Source organism: Mytilus galloprovincialis, chromosome 4 (genome assembly GCF_965363235.1).
Source record: "Mytilus galloprovincialis chromosome 4, xbMytGall1.hap1.1, whole genome shotgun sequence".
Lineage (NCBI taxonomy): Eukaryota > Metazoa > Mollusca > Bivalvia > Mytilida > Mytilidae > Mytilus > Mytilus galloprovincialis.
This window is the reverse complement of record NC_134841.1, coordinates 66,905,843-66,929,957: the sequence shown is the minus strand read 5'-3', so window position 1 is coordinate 66,929,957 and position 24,115 is coordinate 66,905,843. Positions and strand designations below refer to the sequence as shown.

The 24,115-nt window shown below is 33.1% G+C and overlaps 1 protein-coding gene across 3 annotated transcripts; it reads left to right on the top strand.

Moving 5' to 3' along the window:
* Positions 1–1,338: 1,338 nt before the first annotated feature.
* On the top strand, positions 1,339–22,822 carry LOC143072759 (mesenchyme-specific cell surface glycoprotein-like). 3 transcript variants are annotated; one of them, XM_076247853.1, is made up of 11 exons: positions 1,339–1,446; positions 3,557–3,741; positions 6,254–6,490; positions 10,800–10,986; positions 11,877–12,021; positions 13,467–13,581; positions 17,593–17,772; positions 19,258–19,326; positions 20,714–20,952; positions 21,733–21,941; positions 22,702–22,822. In XM_076247853.1, exons 2-11 carry the CDS (start codon positions 3,567–3,569, stop codon positions 22,802–22,804), a joined length of 1,659 nt encoding a protein of 552 aa, XP_076103968.1. In that variant the 5' UTR covers positions 1,339–1,446; positions 3,557–3,566; the 3' UTR covers positions 22,805–22,822. The 3 variants fall into 3 exon arrangements, with proteins under 3 accessions (XP_076103968.1, XP_076103967.1, XP_076103969.1); XM_076247852.1 differs by having other exon boundaries at positions 1,420–1,534; XM_076247854.1 differs by lacking the exon at positions 1,339–1,446 and adding an exon at positions 1,575–1,662.
* Positions 22,823–24,115: the final 1,293 nt, after the last annotated feature.

The window sequence follows — 24,115 nt, the reverse complement described above, 5'->3', positions numbered from 1 at the left end:
TATATTAGAATGAAATTCAAAACAGTGTGGCTGTGGCCATTGATTGACACATTAAATTCATCCATTGACTGGGACAATTTACGTGAACGTTTGTCTGTAACGACCACTGTTCACGACGTACCTACGATAGACATTTAAACTGTGGGGTCACCAAAGGTTTCTTAACGCCTTTAATTATAAAATAATTCGAAAAATTAATCAGGAATAACCTTTATGTTTTGATTTATATAATTGATATAAATCAAAACATCGTGTTATTTCTGATTAATTTTTCGAATTACTTTATTAAGGTGTTGAGAACCTTTGGTGACCCCATAGTTTAAGTGTCTTTAAAAAGTACATAGTGAGCAGTGGTCGTTACATACAAACGTTCACCTAAATTGTCCCAGTCAATGGATGAATTTAATGAGTCAATCAATGGCCACAGCCACACTGTTTTGAATTTCATTCTATTGATATAAATCATAACATCGTGTTATACCTGATTAATTTTTCGAATAACTTCATTTAGGTGTTGAGAACCTTTGGTGACCCCACAGTTTAAGTGTCTTTAACAATTACATAGTGAGCAGTGGTTGTTACAGACAAACGTTTACATAATCTGACCCAGTCAGTGGGATAATTTAGGTCAATCAATGGCCACAGTCACACTGTTTTGAACATGATTCTATCTTCCTCGTCATTTTCAATCTTCCAATCATAGTTTTGAGAGCTTTTAAATGAAACTTTGTAGTTAATTTTCAGCAATCAATTAAGCAAACAGATCAGTATTCATGTGGGAATATTTAGTAAGTAACCATTAAAAAAAACCCAGATAAATAGGCTTGCATCATTCAATCGCACTAAGTACGCTTTATCACATACATAAATTCTTACAAAAAGACAAAAAACAAAAGGGGTCTGACCTATTGAAAAAAAAAATACAAAACATAATGTATTACTAACCTAAAGACAGTCTTATTTAGATGTTCGGAGGAAACATGTTTTATTCAAATCATTTCAAAGCCTTTTCTTTGACACGAAAAATATATTTGATGTTCGAATTAAAGCATTAGTACAACAACCGTTATCCCTGTTATCTGAAACAAGAACATAGTTTGGCCACTTTTACATAACGAGAATTTCTCGTTGCATTGAAGACCTGTTGGTGACCTTCTGCTGTTGTCTGCTCTATGGTCGGGTTGTTGTCTCTTTGGCACATTCCCCATTTCCATTCTCAATTTTGAATCAAACTAGCTAAATACAAATATTTGACTAACAGCAAATCAGAAAAATTCACATGTTGCTTTGCAAAGCAATAAACAAGATATATAAGATATTTAATTTCGATCATGTCGACCAGATATGCAAGTTCCGTTATCGCGGGTCCACATTCTACGTAGTAGCACTATCTCGACCTGTTCTCAAAAGAGGCCAATATTTGGAAGTAATAAAGATATTTTTCCAGTAGGTATATAGTTGATAATTCGATTTAAAAAAAAAAATTGGATTTTTCACATATCGATAAACTTTAAGGAAGATCTACATCAAAAGCGTACGTAAATTTCGTTTTTAAAGTCAGTCAGCCATTTCTTATTGTAGTCACCCCTCATACAAATGTTTTAACCTTATCAATATTGAATTTAGTCTATAATAGTGCCATTCCTTATAGGTCGTAAATAGGTAAAGTAAAAATTCTATACTATTTATTATTTTTATACGAGATCCAAATGAAGCACACAACAAACTGTTTGTAATAAATGCACATGTTTTCATTCAATTTCTGAAGGAACGCTGTTATGCAAATAATTAGAAAGTTGTATTAAACATTGGGAGTTTTATACCCAATACATTATTATAACTGATACATGTAGAGGAAGATCGTCGAATATTAGAATAGCATTTACTTGGAGATCATGCATGGTTAATGAATGCAAAATCTGAATCAAAATACGTTAAATTCATGACAAATGTCACAAAACGAATCCTTTTTTTAGTACTAAACAAAAACCGTGTTTTGTGTGAAGGTGTTTGATAATTTTACACTACAACGCCTTAAATTTTAAGATAAAAGAATATCATACTTAAAGGGGTAATCAATTTAAAGCAGTCAATATCATTGCAAAAAAGACCGTAAAAGATGTATGTGTTTTGCGATAAAATTGAGGGAGTTGTGTCCCATTGTTAGGTCACAGGGGCCAGAAGGGCCCTTGTTAGCTTATGCCATCACTTTGCGTCCGTCTTCGTCCGTCGTCTGTCATCTAAATGTTCCTTAGGGTATCTAGTTTATAAATGTATCTGAAGTTTTGATCCATCGACAACCATGGCCGCCATGGCTCAAAATAGAACATAGGGGTCAAATGCAGTTTTTGGCTTATATCTTAAAAACTATTTAGCTTTTAGAACAAATCTTACAGGAGATCAAATTGTTCAATTGGTCAAGATTTATCAGCCCTGAAATTTTCCGATGAATCGAACAACCCATTGTTAGGTTGCTGCCACTAAATTGGTAGTGTAAGGAAATATTGCAATTTTACACAATTAGTTTGCTAACATTTAAATCTTCTCCTCTGAAATACAGGTGAGAGATTCAGGCTCTTGAGATCCTCTTGTTTATTTATGCGATTTATCATGTAAAGTAATATGTATCTATCTGAATAAACGTGCTTTTGCAGTATATTTGATTATCTTGCTCTCAAGCAAATGTTAGTTTAGTGGCATAGGGGGCATGTGCATATCTTCCCATGTTTGTAAAACATAACAAAAATGAAAAACTTCGGTTTTTATAAATTCTTAAAACATAAAAAATTGCAGGATGTAAACGTTTCAAAAGGACAGAGGCAAAAAATGGAACATTAAAAACAGGATGAAATTCAACACGAACTTCTAAATTAAAAAAAAACATTATCGCAGATGCTCAAGAAGGATAACCAGTTCCTGATCTTTGCGAATAAGAATTTTGTGACAAGTCGGATTTAAGGATTTCAGAATCAAGCAAAGAGGAAGGGTGTATATAAAAAATGGATCATAACCGTGGTCATCTATAACTCAGATATTCCCGAACAGCCAACCATGTTATCCCTAAAACTTTCAAATGTATGACTTCAACTTTATCATTTGGACCTATAGTTCAATAGCATCATTGTGAGCAGCAATCCTCTACCAAGAAAAGAAAAACAAAAAAACCTGAAGTATCGTATCAACCGGGACTTATTTATGCATGTACATCATATACAGGTGCTTCCAGAATACTGCTACTTAGAAAGGGAAAACTCACAATTGGAACTTGAAATCATCAGTTTTGTCGTTAAGTTAAGTTCTCTCCCTTGTAGTGAAATTGTAGTAAAAATAAAGCAGACTTTGTTGTATCTGGGGTATCCATACTTGCAAATTCCATGGGCTAGATGCAATCACCATATTCACCATACTTTTGACTCTTTTTAATAATTTGTTATAGAATACTAGTAGGTTTGATGAAATCCTCCGTCGTCAGATTTTTAAAAAAAATAACTACAAAAGCTTACTTTGACATACATCTAATGCTCTGACATTGTACTTGTATCTTTTTTTCTCTCAGAAAACCAGACATGTGGACTTTAATTTATTGTTTTGTTATGGTACCTGTTGTATCAGGCATTTTACAGTTCCGCGAAAAAGCATATATTAAACTACCGTACAACACTGCTGGGGATTATAGCATGTTTAAAGATGGAGCGACAAAGGCTAGCTATCATGCTTCGACAAGAATGTTATATGTTATTGGTATGTTTACAATGTAGTTCTTAAAATTCTTAAATTTAGCTACAAATTATGTCAATGTTCTTTGAAATATTTGCCACTGGACGTTAACCAACCAACAATCAATCAATGTCAATGATCTTTCAAACCGCCTCGGTGGTTTCGTGGTAAAGTATTCGCCTCGAGTGCGTGAGGTTTCAAACCCCCGTCAAATTGAAGACTTGCTGCTTCTCCGCTAAACACACAAATCTTAGGATCCATGTAGGAGAAGAGACTGGTTGGCTCTGCGTCAGAATAAGGTGTCCGAGTATGGTGACACGTCTTTCGGCAGACTGTCACCTTGTGAAATACCAAATTAAAAATTCGGCTCAACGTGTCGGTCTAGTACAAAACACGATTAATTTTCATAAACAATAACTTAAAGATGCTCTCTAGCTGAAGAGGCGTTAATGTGCTACTTGACTGTAAGCAGCCAACCATTATCATCATTATCATCAATGTACTTGTGTTAAGACTATTATAATAATAGTTTCGCATTATTATTATTCATTTTTGCTAGAAAATTTACTTCCGCTAAATATAGGAACAAATACTGATATGTTCGTTTTTGGTGCAGAAACGTCAATTATTAGTATCATAGTCACGAATAACACATGCATATGTCAAAAGTGACAAAAAGAATTTATGATGGAGATAAATTGTAAAAACAGCATTATTATACAGTTAATAATATTATTCAACTATATGGAAACAGTTTTATTGATAAACGAACAAGTCGATACTAGTATATTCTGGACATCTTATTACTCAATGGTCATTTGTGGTGTTACTGTGTTGTCGTTAACGTGTCGAAATTGACATATATGACCCTACAATGGTCATCTTTGACATAAATAGATAAGGACTTATTAAAGAAGATATTTCAACATATTAAAACATCTTTGTAAAACAAATCTTTCAGTAAAATATTTTTTGAACGATGTCTATCTGCATTTGTTTATGAAAAGTAATTCGAAGGTGTCAAAAAGTTATTTAACAATTTTGTTATAGTCAAATGCGAATACTTTTAAGGTTAAAAGCAAATATCAAGAAGAAATTAAAACCATTGTTATCTGAAATAATAATATATTGTTATAACCTCAAGCCGTATATTCGATTGTTTAATTGATGATTGTTGGTTGCTGAATGTTCAGTGGTAAATATATCTTGCAGGTTCAGGCGCTACATTTGATTGAAACCATTTTTCATTTTCATATGTCTGTCGTGAATGTTTAAGAAAAGATGGATACATGTAAAAACGTTTTAATCCATTCAAGACATTTATAGTCCTATCTGAAAATTCTTTTTAAATACTACCAATGTTTCAGAAATATTTAGATAGAAAAAAATATGAAATATATTCTATTTTTTCTCATACAATGACAATAATGGCCAAATTGACATAAAATTCAGAGCTGGTAATGTCGCGCTCATGCAAATACATGTACCAAATGAATATTTATAAAAAAAGAATTATTGAACTTTATATAGAATTTTAGCATATGCTCTGAGTTGTCTTAAAATAAGGAGATGTAGTATGATTGTCAATGAGACATTTATAAAAAAAAAACCAACAAAAGTACAAGAATGACTGTAAAGTTAGATTTTATTATAAAAGCCTATTAAAAGTCATTTAAAATTTAACTGACAAGGTCTTCATTTGGATGTACGGGATGTATAAATACGCAGCCACGTCCGATCTGTATGGGGATGTGTAAGGAAATGGCGAAACTCTCTGGATGCTGTGGTAAGTGGTTTGTTGCAAGGCACAATTTCTGGCCATATCCAACATTTACTAGTACTTTCCATATTATTTTCCAGAGTCCATCGAAATTCCTGCATCAATAGTAGGTCGACCTACCCTGAAGAACCTTCTTAATTAACATGTATTTATTGTTATTTCATTATCGCCCTGAATATGCCTACGATTTACATATACAATATTAGGTCAATGTTATAAAAATATAAACTTTTTTGTATGAGTTCAAACGCCGAAACCCTAATACCTAATATCGTGAGGATCTATGTTACAAGAAGTGATATACTGCATAATAAAAAAAGAGACTTTTATGCTCCTTGTTAAGGGCTCATTAGGACTTTGAATTGAAGGACAATAATACATGGCACTGTTCCTTTTCTTTTTAAGTGTTACATCGTTTCAAAATAATGGAGTGTTTTGCGACTGGTTTAGTCCACTATTTTTTACACAAGAAAAAGTCTGTACCAAGTCAGGAATATGACAGTTGTTATCTATTAAATTGATGTGTATGATATTTGATTTTGCCTTTTGTTCGGGGACTTTCTGTTAAGAATTTTCCTTGGTATTTTTGTTTTTTTCACCTTTTTTGCAGTTTATTTACTGATTTTATGTCTTGAATTGGTATCTCATATCCTTTGTTTTCCTATTATGTTGTATTAAAGCGAATTTAGGATAATACTAAATAACCGGACATGTTAAAACATTAAGAACATTTTTCTCATCAATTTACATTTGCAGGAACTGGAACCAACTTGATGCACATTATTGACTTAACCAATAAGGACAATCCAACCATCTTGCTCACTTATCATTTTAATACAGTTGGTGATGGTCCTATAACAGATGTTGAGGCATGCGCAGACACAATTGCTGTAGCCATTGAAAGTAACACAGTGGCCGCTCATGGACATGTAGAACTATTCCTTCCCTTTACGAAATTTGACTCCCAATTATCAAAAATTGGGCGTGTTCCAGGTATGGGATCATATAAACTTGACATTGAATTTCACGTTAACATACATTCAAAATGACTTTTTTCTAGGTGGTGTAATACTCCTTAAAAAGTAGAATATTGGGGGCATTTAAGCCTGGAGTAACGGTATCATGCTTTTGATTTCGCAAATTAATGTCTTCCCTGTTTTCTTTCTTTACCTGGAGTAACTGTACAAGGCTTTTAATGTAGCAAATTCCCTCCTTTCATGTTTTCTTTATAAGCCTGAAGTAACTGCATGTATCAGGCTTTTAATGTCGCAAATTACTGTAACTCCATCTATGTTTTCTTTTCTAAGCCTGAAGTTACTGTATCAGGTTTTATATGTCGCAAATAACATGAATCCTGTCGTGCCTATTTTTCTAAGCTAAGTACAGGGCCGTAACTAGGGTTCAAATTCAGGGGAGGCAGGGGTTTGTGGGCCGCCGATTGAGGCCCCCTGCTGAATTTTTTCTCGCAGTAAAATGACTGAAAATGACCCGTTTTCCTTCGATTTACTTACTTTAAGAAACATCAGTATTGCTTGAACCTGGAAACAATTTTTATGCAAAAACAAACTGAGATTGCTGTTCAGGGTGAGCCAAGGCTCCGTCTTGAAGGCCGTACTTTGACCTATAATTATTGGCCCAAGTATAGAATACGTTTAAGTAGTTCCGGCAATATTCGAAATATCCATACGCCAATACTTTAAATATGTTTAGGCGCGCAACAATCTGAAGGCCTAGTTCCGGCAATAATCGAAATATTCATTCGCTGAAACATTAAATATGTTCTTGTGGGTCGGTGTTTTTTGGGGTTAACATAACAGCTGTTAATATGTCAATGTGGATAGGGACTAGCATGAGGTTGGATACTCAATTAAATAGTCAGCAAGTTTACAGGTCAGCAGGTTGACATGTCAGCAGGTCAACAGGTCAGCAGGTCGATAGGTCAGCAGGTCGACAGGTCAGCAGGACAACAGGTCAGAAGATGTTTCATGTTATCCATAGATTATTAGTCATTAAGTCAGGATGTTGTGTAGAGGGAAGGTTTGGTACTCAGTTAAATAGTCAGCAAGTCGACAGGTCAGCAGGTCGACAGGTCAGCAGGTCGACAGGTCAACAGGGCGACAGGTCAGCAGGTCGACGGGTCAACAGATCAGCAGGTCAGCAGGTCGACAGGTCAGCAGGTCGACATGTCAGCAGGACGACAGGTCGACAGGTCAGCAGGTCGACAGGTAAGCAGGTCAACAGGTCAGCAGGTCGACAGGTCAGCAGATGTTTCATGTTATCCATAGATTATTTGTCATTAAGTCAGGATGTTGTGTAGGGGGAAGTTGAGTACTCAAAAAAAATAGTCAGCAAGTCGACAAGTCAGCAATTGAACTGTATCGTATTGTGTTACTGCTTGTTGGGTGTTAGTTTCTTTTTTAAACAGTCACCATTGCTTTTCACTTTTCTATTAAACTAAATTAAAACCACTGAATTATATGTGCTTCCGCATGATAAATTTTATTACTTTTATTCACAGAACTCTGTATTCGTTGTAAAGCCTCAAAATTATAATTGAAAATGTATTTATCTAATGAAAATGTTGACAGGTAGACAGGACGACAGGTCGACAGGACGACAGGTCGACAGGACGACAGGTCGACAGGACGACAGGTCGACAGGCCGATAGGTAGACAGGTAGACAGGTCGACAGGCCGACAGGTCGATAGGTCGACAGGTCGACAGGTTGACAGATTGACAATTCTTTTAAAAATTATAAAAAAAGAAATAGCTACATTTTCGACTTGTCGGACTGTCAATCAAGCTAATTGTTGACATGTCGCTGTCGACCTATCGACCTGTCGGCCTGTCGACCTGTCGGCCTGTCAATCTGTCAACCTGTCGACCTGTCGACCTATCGACCTGTCGGCCTGTCGACCTGTCTACCTGTCGACCTATCGGCCTGTCGACCTGTCTACCTGTCGACCTATCGGCCTGTCGACCTGTCGTCCTGTCGACCTGTCAATCCCAACTTAATATGGCGATTAAACATAACTACAATCTTCAAATAATAAACCTGGAAAATAATTTAACTTGTATAAAAACCGATTTACTTCATTTGACTTAAATATAAGTCCGATGGTACTACAATTATGTAATTTGTATAAGAACCGATGCGAATTTTTTTTTTTTGGAGGGTATTAAATGAATGGTGCAAAATCCTGCATTCTAGGCATTTTTTTAGAGAGTTTGATAATGTTTTGAATTTGGACACTTTTTATATAAATTTTTCATATTTTAAGACTTTTACTAACACCAAATTTTTAACAACTTATTTAAATTTATATGGAAGATAATCATCCAAATATCACTGATTTGAATCTGCTGCCAAAACATAGAACACACATCGATTCAGTAGAGTTTGCCAAATTTTTCTATGGCCGGTTCATGCATGCTATTTTCCAAGTTTTCAGTCGCTTCAGGGCCGTCTGTGTTTCTAAAGGTAGTACTTTATCATCAACACAATGATCAATGTCTTCTTCCAATTCCTTCTCCATCAGCAATTTGGTAGCAGCATCGATAGAAACAGTTTTGTTTGCAAAAGAGAATTAAGCTTTCCTGTAAGCACCATCATACAGACGTCGCAGTTACAAAATATTAAACTCGCTTTTATGCTGACAAAGAGTAGACACACTAGGGATAGAATGAGATAAAATACATGTAATATGATCCTATCTATAAAGTAAGTATACATGATATGGGTACAGGGGAATTGAAATGGAGTTTTTGACGTTTACATGTAGGTCCGTAATTTCAAATTATTTTAGGAAATAGTTGGTGGTATTTAAGTTCCAGAATCTATAAATTTTATCCGATTCCGAAACCCCGAATATAAAGAAACGAAATTCCGTAGTCCCGGATAATTAATTTAAAGACAAAATCCTGTGTTAAAGTTTCTACCATTCCTCAATAATATCAAATTGAATATGGGATATTCTTTCAATTTTTAAGGTTAAAGAAACATGGATAAAAACTAATCCATGCATGTTTCATATTATTTATATTTTATTTATCTGTAAAGTTCGTGAAATGAATACGCAGAAAGGACTGCCCCTTCCGAGGACCAGTACTTGATTTGTCAGTCTACTTATCGTTTTTGGATTGTTCTAATGAAGTGATATGCAATACTCAGACTCTATTCACAAAAAAAAAAAAAAATTACTAGAATTATTCTTTCTTTACCTTCAGTGTCGCGTTTCCCTTTTCTGAAAGAGCCTGTTTTTAACTAGAGATCCATAATGATTATCGTTACTAGGTTATATCAGGAAGAATAGTTTAAAAGTTATAGAAATTAAGGTTGAGACAGAAAAACAAATGACTATTGTATTTATATATATGCATGAAAAAAATAATCAGTGTCGAAATTTTAGTGAGGCAATTGCCTCACTTGCCTCAAGGGTAGTTACGGCCTTGTGTGACCGCAAATGTTGTTCTCAATATGGCTAAAAATCATCCGTTTTCGTTCGATTTCCTTACTTTAAGAAACATCAGTATTGCTGGATCCTGGAAGCAATTTTTATGCAAACAATTATTATCTATATTTAAAGATATTTTTGTTAGAAATCAAACTGGTAAGTAAAAAAAAACATATAAAGCAAGATCATAGAAAGCAAGATATTTTTTTTGTCGAGGACCTTGAATTTCAATATTGTTGAAAGCTGAACAGACTTGTATACAACTACAACCAGGGACATCCTAAACTAGTATATACTTAGTTTAGAAAGTCTCTGGCATTGACCATAATGTTCTCATACGATCGACTGGGAGACGTTAAAAAAATGACCCAACAGCTGATTCAGCTGGTAACGAATTTCCGATATCATAAAAGATTCACAATACAAAGGGAACTTCCTCTGCTTAATGGAGCCCCTAAATAAATGTGAATATAGTTAAGTTTATTCAAAATTGTCGAAAGCAAAGTTTCATATGTGTTCTCGTACGAATACTGAATAACAGACGGACGGCCACATGAAAAAAATAATATACTGAAACGGTTCACTTTCGATAAAAAAAAACGGAAAATGACAGATATATCACGTATCATGATAACACTGTTAAAACTGTAAACTTGTGTTGTTTATGATATAAATTTGAGTTCTTCGTGTACATATTGTAAATATTTCATTTTATTACTTCAAAAAAAAAAAATTTGGTGTATAGAAAATTCAGGGGAGGCAGTTGCCTCCCCTGCCTCATAGGTAGTTACGGCCCTGAAGTAAGCAACTATATGCATTCACAAAGTGCGCATGCTCAAACATTTCAGCCGGACATTCTCCAAAGGATATGGCATTTACGTCCGACTGTTCCAGGTTAGTTGTCGTAAATGAAGGAAGACCAGCATTACTCCACAGTACGTTTGAAGATCCACGTGGTTCAATCTCTGTTATAATAAAAAACGACCAAGGATTTCCTCCAGAAATTAATACTAACTTTGATAGCTTTAACGATAGGTAAGATTCTATGATGTTTGTATCAGTGATTTATAAATCACTTTTTGTCTAATGTATAAATTATTGAACAGATTTAATAACGCACTTATAATTTGTACTATATGAAGACATGTACACATTGTTCTTGATTTTCTACCGCATTTCACTAGTAAAACGACGAATTTGAGACACAGGCACTCGTCTCAGAAAAAAATTCCTATATACCTGTTATATAAAGGTATATAAACCTGTGATTTGAGAGCTTATTTCTGCATCATAATGAAACGCGTATTTACTCGAGACTTTCTTAAATGAATATGCTAAAGCTTGTAAAAACGTCATTTAACATTTAACAGGAATAACTGTATAAAAATAAGAAGATGTGGTAGGATTGTCAGTGAGACAACTTTCCATCAAAGATCAAACGACGTAGATGGTTAGCAACCAGGGGATACAAAACTTCAACAATGGACAATACACATACCGCCCAGCAAGCAATAAAAGGCCAAGGGATGACAGAATGTCAGAATGACAGATGTTAAACAATTTAAACGAGAAAACTAATAGCCTGAAGTATGTACAAAATCTTAACAATAAACAAATACTAACCAACAAACAAAACAACTGAATCACAGGCTCTTGACTTCGGACAGGAACTTGCATTATGGTATTGGGTCAAACATGTGTGCAAGAGTCCAACCCTCCTATAACAGGGACAGTGGTGTAAAAGCACAAACAAGAACAAACTATAAAAGTCAGTTGACATTTTCTTTTTTACAGAAAATTTTGATTCGAAATAGGTTTGTTTCATTTCCGTTTGCGTTTGCATAATTATAAGATCGTTAATCAAAGCGTGTGACATCAATGTCTTCGATTATAATATGTATTTATATATAGAAATATATTTACAGAGTGAACGAATATCTTAGAAACGGAGTCCGTTATATATTCCGAGGGGACCAAAGTGCCAACGTGGAAACGACATTTTCTAAAGATTTAGAACCAGAATCTGTAGCTATAGACCAAGACGACCGATATGCATACATATCTCTTCAAGTATGTAGCTTTGACAATTCTTTTTACGTATCAAACTGTTCGTTGTAATCATAGAGTAATTTTATTCAGAAATCATTGATGAATTTTGTTTTTGTTTTACAAACTACGAAAGCAAGGTTGCTCGACAGCAGGCCTCTTCATCTAATTTGCTACAGTAATTATCTTGGTCTGCTTGAGTAAATATTGAATATCGGTTTTACACCACATGTGATTAACAATGAAAGTTTTCGTAGAATTTCAAGACAAGCGTAACCTGTAACTTTACTTCTATTTCTTTGGGTTAGAAAATGTAAATTTAAAATCATGGCATGATTTAATTAATTGACAGGCATTTACAAATCCACTCTTGTAAAACACTTACATGTGTTTTCACAACATATCCCTCGTATGTTAATATGGCGAATATGGCGGTATCACTAGTCGAGCGAGAACTGCTGACCTTTTTGATCACATGGGTTCTCTCCTTATTTGGTTTGATTTGTGATGTTCAAGTTTACTGTTCTCTGTAAACTTGTGTTGACTGAAATTATTTTTAGTACTTTCTTTCAGCGTATGTGTTGATTGTTTTCCGGAACTCGTTTTTACCCCTCCCTTTGATCTATCCTTTTCTTTATAATATTTAAATGATTTATAGGCCACATGTGTACGATGGACCATCATTGTATTCAATAGTCATTTATTCAGAGTTTTGTTTTGAAAACATTTACTATTTTCTTTTAAGGCGGATGCAAAGAGTCATGCGCATCATTATTTATTATTTCTTTTGATGCTGTTAGAGATAAATTTGCACTTCACCGAAAAACCCCATAAGGGAGTATCTAAAACAATCATTTCACTTAAAATAAAACACATCAAAAGTCGTGTTGAAGCTGCTCACCAAACAACATAGAACATTGTACTTTTCGTTTTTATCACGAATATATTTCCTTCTTTTGCAAAGATATTTTTGTACGATTTTGCAACGTTGAAACTTCATTCGGACTTAATAATATGTATGGTCGGTACACAATTGTTAACTTCGTCAAAATATTTTTTTAAGTAAAACATTATTTAAGCTGAACATTTTTTTATTCATATGAGAAACATTGGTAAGTTTTGTAAATCACTCTGATGAATTCACAATATTGAGAAAAAAAAAATACAGTTAAAATCATAAGTGTGTATTTTTGAGTCTTAGTTATTTAAAGCAATTGGTCGTTTAAGTTTACACATAATAATCTAAAATTCCAAGACATTCATAACGGTTTTCAAGTGGTTTACCATTAAGTTGACGATTTGGTTCGAGCCCTTTATTGTAGAACAACTCAAATCCTACCACCCAGGAAAAATTATGTTGTTCGTCAGTTAGTAAGATACTTATTGGTGCAAACAAAATATATATTTTCTCGACTTCTTAGGCAGGGAATTTCATGAATTCATGTCCATAGATTGATCTTGTATTGTAGGAAAATAATGCAGTGGTCAAGTTTGATATCACACAAAACAGGATTATAGAGATATATGCACTTGGTGTTAAAAACTGGACAAATTTTGACATGGATGCTAGCGACAGAGACGGAGGTAATGTTGTAAAACTCTCCTTAATTACATTTATTTACATTTTTGTTTCATTCGAATCCGTTATTTTGATTGGATGACAACGTTTGTGAGGATTTACAGTTTCAAATTTTATTTCCATATAAAATATAACGGCTAAAGTGTTGTATGACTGCACGTATTACCCGTCAAATATTTAAAACAATAGAAAATCTTGATTTAACTATTAATTTCGTGGTTGTAACTACATAAAAATGTTAATACGCTTTTGTTAAAAAAGGGTTTGTTCGCGTTGATCGCGCGCACTTGTTAGAATGAAGCGATCCGTGCAAAATGTGCTTTGATCAACGATTTCATTTCTTTATTGAAGTAAATGTAGGCTCGTCATGACTCTCTTTAATGTTACGACGATATGCCTCCGATAATACATCATTATATATTGTGGCTGGTATACAGTTATCTTTTCTGACAAACTATAAAGTGCAGTGATCTTGAAACAAAGTCATTTATAAAATTATAACGCAATCCGCATCAAAAGGTTATTAACTTTATTGTCGAAGTTGTGGTATTATCTAAAATAATGTTGATTGACACGAGGGTTTGAAAGAGGTTGCGAAAATTTTAAAATTGATAATAGATTTGGGGAAAGTATAAAAGACACAAAAACTCGACAAAAGACCAGAACACAGCCCAACCACTCATTCATTTTGAAAAAAATTCGAATTCTACCCAAATTATGTATAAAAGAACATTCTTATATTATCAAATACTTTTGGAATTAAAAATAAATATTGGTATGGTATTGCAGATTGCCTATCGCATCAAAATTTTACAAATTTAAAACTTTGCATTTTTGTTTCAAAATTGTATTAAACAAGCTTGTTTATCAATTGCTTTATTGTATCACTATGTAAATATTTTATTGCATGTTATGCCTTTTATTAATGTTCTAGTATGTTAGAAAAAAATATCTGATTTTGACCTTATAGTTGAAACATATACAAGGGGGATTTGTTTATTGGTTCTACCATATTTTTGTCTTTCCTTGATAAATATATATGTCGTGTACATTTTATTATTTTGTACAGGTTATAACTTGAGCAAAAACTTTGTAAAAGTAATTACTTGTATGATGCCATCATACAAGTTATTACTTGTACAAAGATAATTGTACCAGTAATTACTTGTACAATTTTTGTTGAGAAAAAGATAATAACTTGTACAACACAATATTTTTGAGTTATATTTGTTTCTTCTTTTGCCTTAAATGTTTTATCCAAAAACTCCTTTCTTTGGGTTTGTAAGTCTGTATTTTTTTTCAATTGTTGGGTATTTTTTTTTCTATTACTGATTTATTTGTTTGTTTATTTTTTTATCATTCAGCGCATGTTTCTTATAAATCTATAGTGTTTTTTTTTTTTCTCTCATTTATTTCAACTGTGCACATGTATTAGTATTATCTTTTAAATGTTAGAAAATTACAGACAAACTACGGACGCAAAGTAACATCATAAGCTAACATGACTTTTTGAGCAAATTTAGCTAAACAGCATGTTGCCACATACGGACTAATGATGCGAAGTGACAAAGTCGTTAAAAGCAAAAAAAAAAAAAAAACAAAAACAAAAAACAAAAAACAAAACAAAAAACAAGAAGTAATTATAACAGGATGCTGTTACGAAATCTCCCAAACAAAGCTCCCATAATTAGCCATTTCCATGGTCCCATATTTTACTAGATTTATATTATTATCCCATACAAGATTACATATGGTTTAGAGGTGGGGATCTCTACTGTTTACAAGTTTTCAAACAGAAGGGTGTGGGGTGACCACATAGACTCCCCCTATATTTGGTTTGATGTGTTTTATCGTCCCATACAAGAATATATATGGCTTTAGGGGTGGGGATCTCGATCGTTTACAAGTTTTCAAAAAGAGGGGATGGGGTGACTCCTAGGGACTTCTATTTTCTTTCATTTGATTTGTTTATAGTCCCATACAAGAATACATATGGTTTAGTGGTGGGTATCTGGACTGTTTACAAGTTTTCAATCAAGAGGGGGTTGGGGTGAACCCAAGGGACTTTCCTTTTATTTCATTTGATTTGTTTTATTGGCACTTGCAAGAATATATATGGTTTAGGGGTTAGGATCTCGACCGTTTACAAGTTTTCAAACAAGAGGGGTGGGGATGACCTTCAGGGACTTTCCTTTTATTTCATTTGATTTGTTTTATTGTCCCAATCAAGAATATATATGGTTTAGGGGTGGGGATCTGGAGCGTTTACAAGATAATAGCACATTCTCAAATTAAAGGGGGTGGGAGTTACCCTCAGGGACTCACCCTTTATTTCATTTGATTTGTTTTATTCTCCTGTGATCATTTTTGAAGACTGCATGTGTTTATCACTTACAGTTTTCAAGTTATAGTCATTTGAAATTGTTTTAAAAATAAAATAAAATAGGGTTCCAAAGTTAACCCTTCCCCTCTTTATGCCCCTCAAACTATCCCTTAACAGACCCCAATGCACAAACGAAAGATTGTTGGGCTATTATTTAGACAAACTATAAATACAGAATGTTTTGTCATCCTTGTATCACCTTCACTGGTGATCTGATGGATAAAATCTGTCGTATAGTTGGCACTGGTTCAGACGTACTCATAATATACTTATTTCTGTTTTTAATTTGTAATAACCTCTATGATAGATAATTGTGCTCATCTGTAAAAATGCAATCTTCATGCCTTATATAACATGTACTGTGTTACGACGCTAGATTAAAACTGGCGAGGATAGGTATCACCCGGCCACCAAAAGCTTTATTATAGTAGAGCATAGGAGGTCGAGTGGTCGTGTCGGGCACATTTGATTTGGTGCCATAATATCCCAGTAGCTTGAGTTGGGATTTACATGAGTACCTGATTTTTCAGGGATTTTGCATAATCACTAAATCATTAGTGATAAATGTATAATCGAATAAAATGACAAGTTATTTAAAAAATCACTTAAAAATTTTAAGAATGATTTTACAAATTCCCTAATTTTATTTCATGGATAATCAATGATACAATAGTTCGAATATCCTTTCTGTTTGAACAAAAAATAGTTAATCAAATAAAGATAATAAATAGTCTTATTGCTTACTATTGTAAAGTTTATTTGGACAATGTGTATTCCCTGACAATTTATCAAATATAATTTGTATAATGAAATGCACAACTCATAAACCAAAAAAGTATTTATAATTGAAATTGATAAAACCAACATTCTCAATGATATTGATATTTGCATATGTATGACATGAATTTAATGTTTGCCAATAACAGCGTCTAATGCTCATTCATGTTTTGAATGTAAATGCACAGTGCATGTAATTAGCTGTAAGACAAATGACGAATGTTTTAAGTTTTGTATACTTCAATAACAACAAATTCAAATTTAGCTAACTAATGCTACCTAGGAGATAACTGTATTGTATTTTAAGCTTGGCCTTCGTAAAATGTATATTTTACTGTGGCAAATTGAGTTTACATAGGATACGTAGCGTAGAATTATTGTTCGTGATAAATCTATTCAAATCATGTGAAATAAAATCAGTGAATGTTTGCCAATAACAGCGTCTAATGCTCATTCATGTTTTGAATGTAAATGCACAGTGCATGTAATTAGCTGTAAGACAAATGACGAATGTTTTAAGTTTTGTATACTTCAATAACAACAAATTCAAATTTAGCTAACTAATGCTACCTAGGAGATAACTGTATTGTATTTTAAGCTTGGCCTTCGTAAAATGTATATTTTACTGTGGCAAATTGAGTTTACATAGGATACGTAGCGTAGAATTATTGTTCGTGATAAATCTATTCAAATCATGTGAAATAAAATCAGTGAAATTACTCTGCAAGTATTCCACCACAGACAGAATTGTATAGTTAATGGTTTACTTTTAGTAAATTGTGACTTGGATGACGAGTTGTCTCATTAGCACTTATACCACTTCTTCTTATATCTATATTTTTTTCTTTCTTTTAAGGTCCTATTATGAAACGTCATCATATATATTCTTTTTACCAACCACGTGATATAAAGATTGGAGTCGTCAATGGCCAATCATATTTATTCACTGCAAACACTGGTGCTATTAAAAAATTTACTCAGCAAACGGAAGGCTTTGATTTCACAGATGCCGCAAGAGCAAGGACTCTTCATAATAGTAAGTAATAATAAAATGAAATGAACTTCCTCAAACATAGGCAATTCATTGATATTATTTATCAGTGTTTGTTTTTATGCAATTTTTACACAACGGGTTAAAGGAAGAAATAATGCTTGTTTGCTTTGTTTTACAAAAACAAAATAAATACCAGAAGCAATCTTTACAAAAGGGTTTTGTGAAGAAAACGAATAATACGTCTATTTTACTTTCTTTTCGAAAAACAACCCTTACCATAATCAATAAATTAGTTACCATTGTGTCTGTTAAAAATGTTATAAACAGAATGTATGAAGAATACGCTGATAGTCATTGTCAGAATCCGAAGTGTGTATAAGTTTCGTAAGCATATTCAAGTTAACTTAAACATTTGTTTAGCAGACAAGCAAGTTAACTTTTTCTGTGGTAGACTGAACCTAGAGCTGCATTTTGAGTAGGGCTGCTGACTTATCAAAAAGTCTGCCCCAGATCAGACCAGTCCTGAGGACAGATTTGTTCCAAACCCGACATGTAGACAGGTATCTCTATTTTTGACATGTTTATATATTATGTCTGTTTGTTTTGTTCACACATTGGTGTCAGTATAATGAAATTTGATGCGACTGTAATACAAGTGAGAGGTCTAGCCAGCTTTCCGACCAGGTTTAGTTCACCATATTCTATATAAGAAAATTCCTGTATCAAGTGAAGAAAATACGAGTTGTTATCTATAAGTTCGGTGTGTTTGAACTTTTGATTTTGCCATTTCCTTAGGCTCTTTCCTTTTGAAGTTTCCTCGGAGTTCAGCATTTTTGTGATTTTACTTTTGATCGGTCATAAGGACAGGTCTCATTTTGATATATTTTGGTGTATTTTACATTGCCATAAATGCACGAGGTTTTGCACCCACAATACCAGATACAACCCACCAATTTTTCTTAAAATCTCCTGTACCGAGTCAAGAAAATGTCAGTTGTTATCTTATAGTTCGTTTCTATGTGTGTTGCATTGCCGTTTGTCTTTTGTTACACTTCAGTGTTTCTGTCATTTCGTTGTTTTCCTCTGATAATTGACGCGTTTTCCTCGGTTATAGTTTGTAACCCGGATTTGTTTTCCCTCAGTTGAATTATGACGTGAACAGCGTTATACTACTGTTGCCTTTGTTTGACGTACTGTCGTATTTTTCATTTTTCATATCAATTTTGACATTTGATCATAAAAACGATAATCGTTATGGGCTTTGCTCATTGTTGAAGGACGTACGGTGACCTATAGTTGTTAATTTCTGTGTCATTTTGGTCTCTTGTAAAGAGTTGTCTCATTGGCAATCATACAACATCTTCTTTTTTATATTGTTCTATTTTCTCGTAAAGAAAAATCCCTCACTTTGTACATACTGACTCTATGTATACACAGTAATATTTCTCAAGAGATACATTGTAGAGAAATGGACATTTGCATTTGTTGATCAAAAAACGATAATGAAGAATTATATTTGAATTACAGGTGGCGCAATTGATGAAGCTTTAGTAGGAGCTGATAATAGTGACAAGATAAAAAACGATGCGGATTTAGGTAAAAAAGTTTTAGTATGATTTTCAAAATTTTTTATAGGTATATACATATACTGTTACGTGTAAAGATGAAAACAAAACTACAAAAAGAAAAATGTAGCGTAAGATTTGTTTTTTTACAGTTAACTAATTTTGAAAGGTATATCTTTTTATTTTTTTTATTAGAACAACTCTTAAATGATTGAACAGTATAATATATTGAGTCATGTTTCCAGTAGATGTTCGAATTTATCTACTACGGCTACAGTATTGATCAGACAATGTGCTTGCAGTAAATTGAAACCTGTTCAGATGATGTTCAAACTGTTATTTACCTGCACAAAACAACAACATACTATATTGTAAGAACAGTTACTAAACAGACTGAGTACTGAATTAATTGATATAAAAAGTCTACTCAGTTTTTTATCAAAAACATCTAAAAAATAATAACTCTTTAAAAAAACTGAACGTTTGAGTTTTAGAATTATCAGACGACTACCACATCGACCTTTTATGATTCATTTTGCTATTGCTGAAGTTTTTTTGTACCTTTCAATCCAACTTAATTTCCTTTTTATTCTGGTTTTCTCAGTATTTATATGATTGAAATTAAATAATTTTCATGACTTCCTTGTCGTATCGGTAATTTGTTAATGCAGAAAGAAATTTCAATTAATGACGTCGCATAATAAGGACATAATCGGTTTTTGCTGTCTTCAGAAAAAAAAATGTTAATCTTTGTTCAAATATCTTTTAAAAAGAATAAGTGCGCATCTGATTTTCCCAAATTCATGACTTACTTTCACGTTACTAATTATACTTATAATTTAAAATAAGGTTATGAGTCAAAATCATTTTTCAAGAAAGAACGAGAAAAGAAGGTCAGGTTTCTAGCTAAAAACTTAACCATGGTCATATTTAAAACAGATTCGAGCGCTAACGGATTACAAAAGTATGATGACATCTTTGTTTTTTTTAAATAAGCAATGCTAGGATTTTTTTAAAGTATGCCTTTAAATGTTCAATTCTATGTAATTCCCCATTTCCATTCTCAATCTTATTAGATAATATATTAGTAACGTTTTAATTTTCCTGCCATGTTGATTTTAAAAGAAATTCAAAACTCTGTATACTAACGATTAAAGAACAATTACAGGGAAACATATATATACAAATCAAATTCTTCAACATAATGTATCATTTTTCGATATGAAATAAGTAACAGTTAAAACTGCGTTTCTGTTGTATAGAAGTATAATAAGATTCATGATATGGTCTCTTGCAAAAGTATTTACTATATTTTCTAGGTTAAGGTACAATAATAAGTAATACTATTGAAAGTATGTACTCCAATGATTTTGTAATATTAAAATACAAATCATATCTAGTTATATAACATGTCATAGGCCGTTTACATATAAGTGGATTGGATGGTGTAAACAGTCAGGGCCTTATACAGAACCTTCATGCATATGGCGGTCGCAGTGTTTCCATGTGGAATCCAGCCACTTTTCAACGTGTTTATGATACCGGCGATGACCTGGAAAAACAGGCTAAAAACAAGTACTCAACTACATTTAACGGTGACTGTAACAATTTAAATTTATCACCAGCTGGTGAAATGGATCTCAGGTCGGATGACTATGTAAGTAAGAGTAAATAGAAGCTTACCAAATATTTTAACTTGTCACGGTGTTTATATATATGTTACTGATTTTTGTTACATGGCGACCACGACGACTATATAAGGAACAGGTAGAAGAAGATAAGCGACGATCTGAATTTGTGAATCTGTTTGTTACATACCAACCAAGAGGATAGTGCGAGTGAGACCAATGGACACATTCTGATTTTTTTTATTTGTCTTTTAACTAAGTTGTATTTTGCAAAAAGCTTTCGAAATTTTGGGTCCTCAACAAGTTCAATGCTCTTCAAATCAGAGCCTTATTTTAATTTTTCAATTTTCCTGGATTGTAAGGTCACTAATCAGTTTGTTTTAGACGAATAAACGCGTCTTCATTGCGTACAAAATTAAAATCCTGGTATCTTTGATGATTTTCAAGCAGAATATTAACGCTGATGTTTTACCCAAATGACATGATAGATATGTGTTATGAGAATGGACAAGTAAAGGATCGAGGACTTTGAGATAAGATGTCATGTATAGCAAAGGACGCACGTTTGCCAGATTTGACCCACAACTTTCTTCGGGAAATGCCTGTACTCAGTCAGGAATATGAAAGCTAGTTTACATTCTTGATTCCTTGATTGATGAAGTCTAACGTTTATTTCAGTCAGTTTTATGGACTCCCTCCTTGTGAATTTACCTTGAATTTATGTATTTTATTATACTTTTCTACTATTATGAAAATCTTTACACTTGAATATTATTCTACAATAAAGAATGTGAACAAATATTTTACAGGGCGTTGAACCTACAGCTGTTGCCTTTGGTACCCATAATGGAGCTCCACTGATAGTCACAGCATCAAGATCAGGAATGATATACACGTTTAATGTTATTGGCACAGCTCTGTCATTCCAATCCGTACACAGAAGAGGGAGTACAAATCAAGCATGGAACGTGTTATACCAGAACAATTCTACTGGGGATTGTCTTATCACAGATATAGGGTAAATGTTTGGTTATTTTAGCCAAAGAAGGGTAAATGTTTGGTCACTTTAGCCAAAAGAGGGTAAGTATTTGGTCACTTTAGCCAAAAGAGGGTCAATGTTTGGTCTCTTTTGCCAAAGAAGGGTAAATGTTTGATCACTTTAGCCAAGGAAATGTTTACTGGCAAAAATAATGATGACATTGCAGTTTACAGAAAAAATGTGTCCATTCCGATAGACAATCGTTAGTCCAAAAAATATAAAGATCACATTTTCAAATAGTAAAAGATACACAACGACGCACTAAAACACGTGAGACTCAATGAAACTGCACAACAAACCCTATTTGCATTGAACATAATCAATATCGAATAAAGTGTATACATTGTGAAAAGTTTATTGTTTTGTGGTGTTAATTTTGTCATACAAATCTGAGGTAAAGCTAGTTAAAAAAACAGGTTTCATCCAACATTTTCTTTTGATAATATCTGAATCAACTCATAAACATGGAAATTATGGTTTACTTGTTCTGTCAAGTGATAGCAGTTGATTTTGTCAGTGATTTTTGGACATCGTCTTCCTTCTGAATTTCTCTTTGAGTTCGTTTTTTGTTATACTGTTTTGCATTTGTTTTGCATAGTTTTCTTTTATTTTCGTCTAGATTTTCTATGTAGATTTTCCATTTTTGATTATATGAATTATAACAGATTTCTGATTAGACTTTATATCACAATTTGAATAGATTTATAATTGATGTTAATATTTTTTGTCAATATTTCAGATATGTGGATGGAATCGCAGCGGGATTAGTTTATGTTATTGGTTCTGGATCCAGCTCTGTTGGTCTTTATGAAATATATGATGACGGCATTACAAAAAAATAAATACACAATAATGCTTTAGTTTTATAAAAAGTTTTTCAATATGCTACTAAAAATACTGAAGTCCAAAAATTAATATGTCGGTGTGTTTTTCTGTTTTCTGTATAATTTTACTGAGTTTATGTAAACTTTATATTGGCTTTGTTGAAACCGAATCTGTGTCTCAATCATATTTTCTTCATACCTTCATACATCAAAGTACAACGTTTAGTTTTTGTTGCATTTGATGTGTATTTCTGGATTAAACTGTCATAAACTCGATAGGAACAGAGTGCATAAGTCCATGAAAAGTGATGTTGGAAACAAGAAAATACAATGCTCAAGGAAATTATGATAATAAAAATTTAATAAAGTAAGACATGTGACATGATTTTCAAAGAGCAAAACCCATGCCGCAAATGAAGCTAGAAAATGACTGAAGTAGCAAATGTAAAGAAAAGAACAAAGAAAAAGCACGTAAAGGTAAATACACAGCTTTGTCTTTGTTTTCTTTCTCTTCACTATGGTGTTGTTTTTCATATCTATTTAGGTTTCTGATTATAAGAGTTTATTTTGCTTTAAGGGGTTTTGAAATGAAAAGGTCTTGGTTGTGAAAGACGTGAAGTCTTACCTTATGATAAAGTACTTGACAATGATGGTAACATTCCCATTAATTATACAATTTACAAAATCTGAATCGGAGGAGTCATTAAATTTTAACCCCTGTCCATATGTCAGTACGCCCAAAAGTTGGTTTCCGTTCAGTATTTGATTATTTAATCGAACAAAAAATAAGGATTTTTTATTCAAAGGTAAATATTGTTATAGCTGTAGTTTCGGTTTTCAAGCTTTTTTTTAACAACTTTGTTTGATTTGCCCTTCAAAGATTTAAAAAAAGTAGGGATGGCAACGAGTACTCGAGTACTCGGGTACTCGCTCGGAAGACCGAGTACTCGGGTACAGTTTTAGTATTCGGATACTCGTTTACTTTTTATACATCTTGAGATAGTTCTCTTCACATTTCCACTCAATTTTAGATCTGTTGAAATTTCTCCTTCGTAATACTCAATAAAATAAATTAATAACATAACTATGTTTATCCTGAGGATACTATCTGTTATAGTAGTACCAGCAACGTCCTTTCCTTTCGAGGGAATATTTTCATGTGCACTCCTTGTAACAAAAAAAATAGAGAGTTTAACAGTCTTTCGTCTGAAATTGTTAACCAGATCATATTTTTAAACGAACACAAAATCAAAGTAACCTGCGGGGAACCCTACAAAACTAATTGAGACATTTTTAACGGTGTTTGTACACGGATCAACACTTTCATGG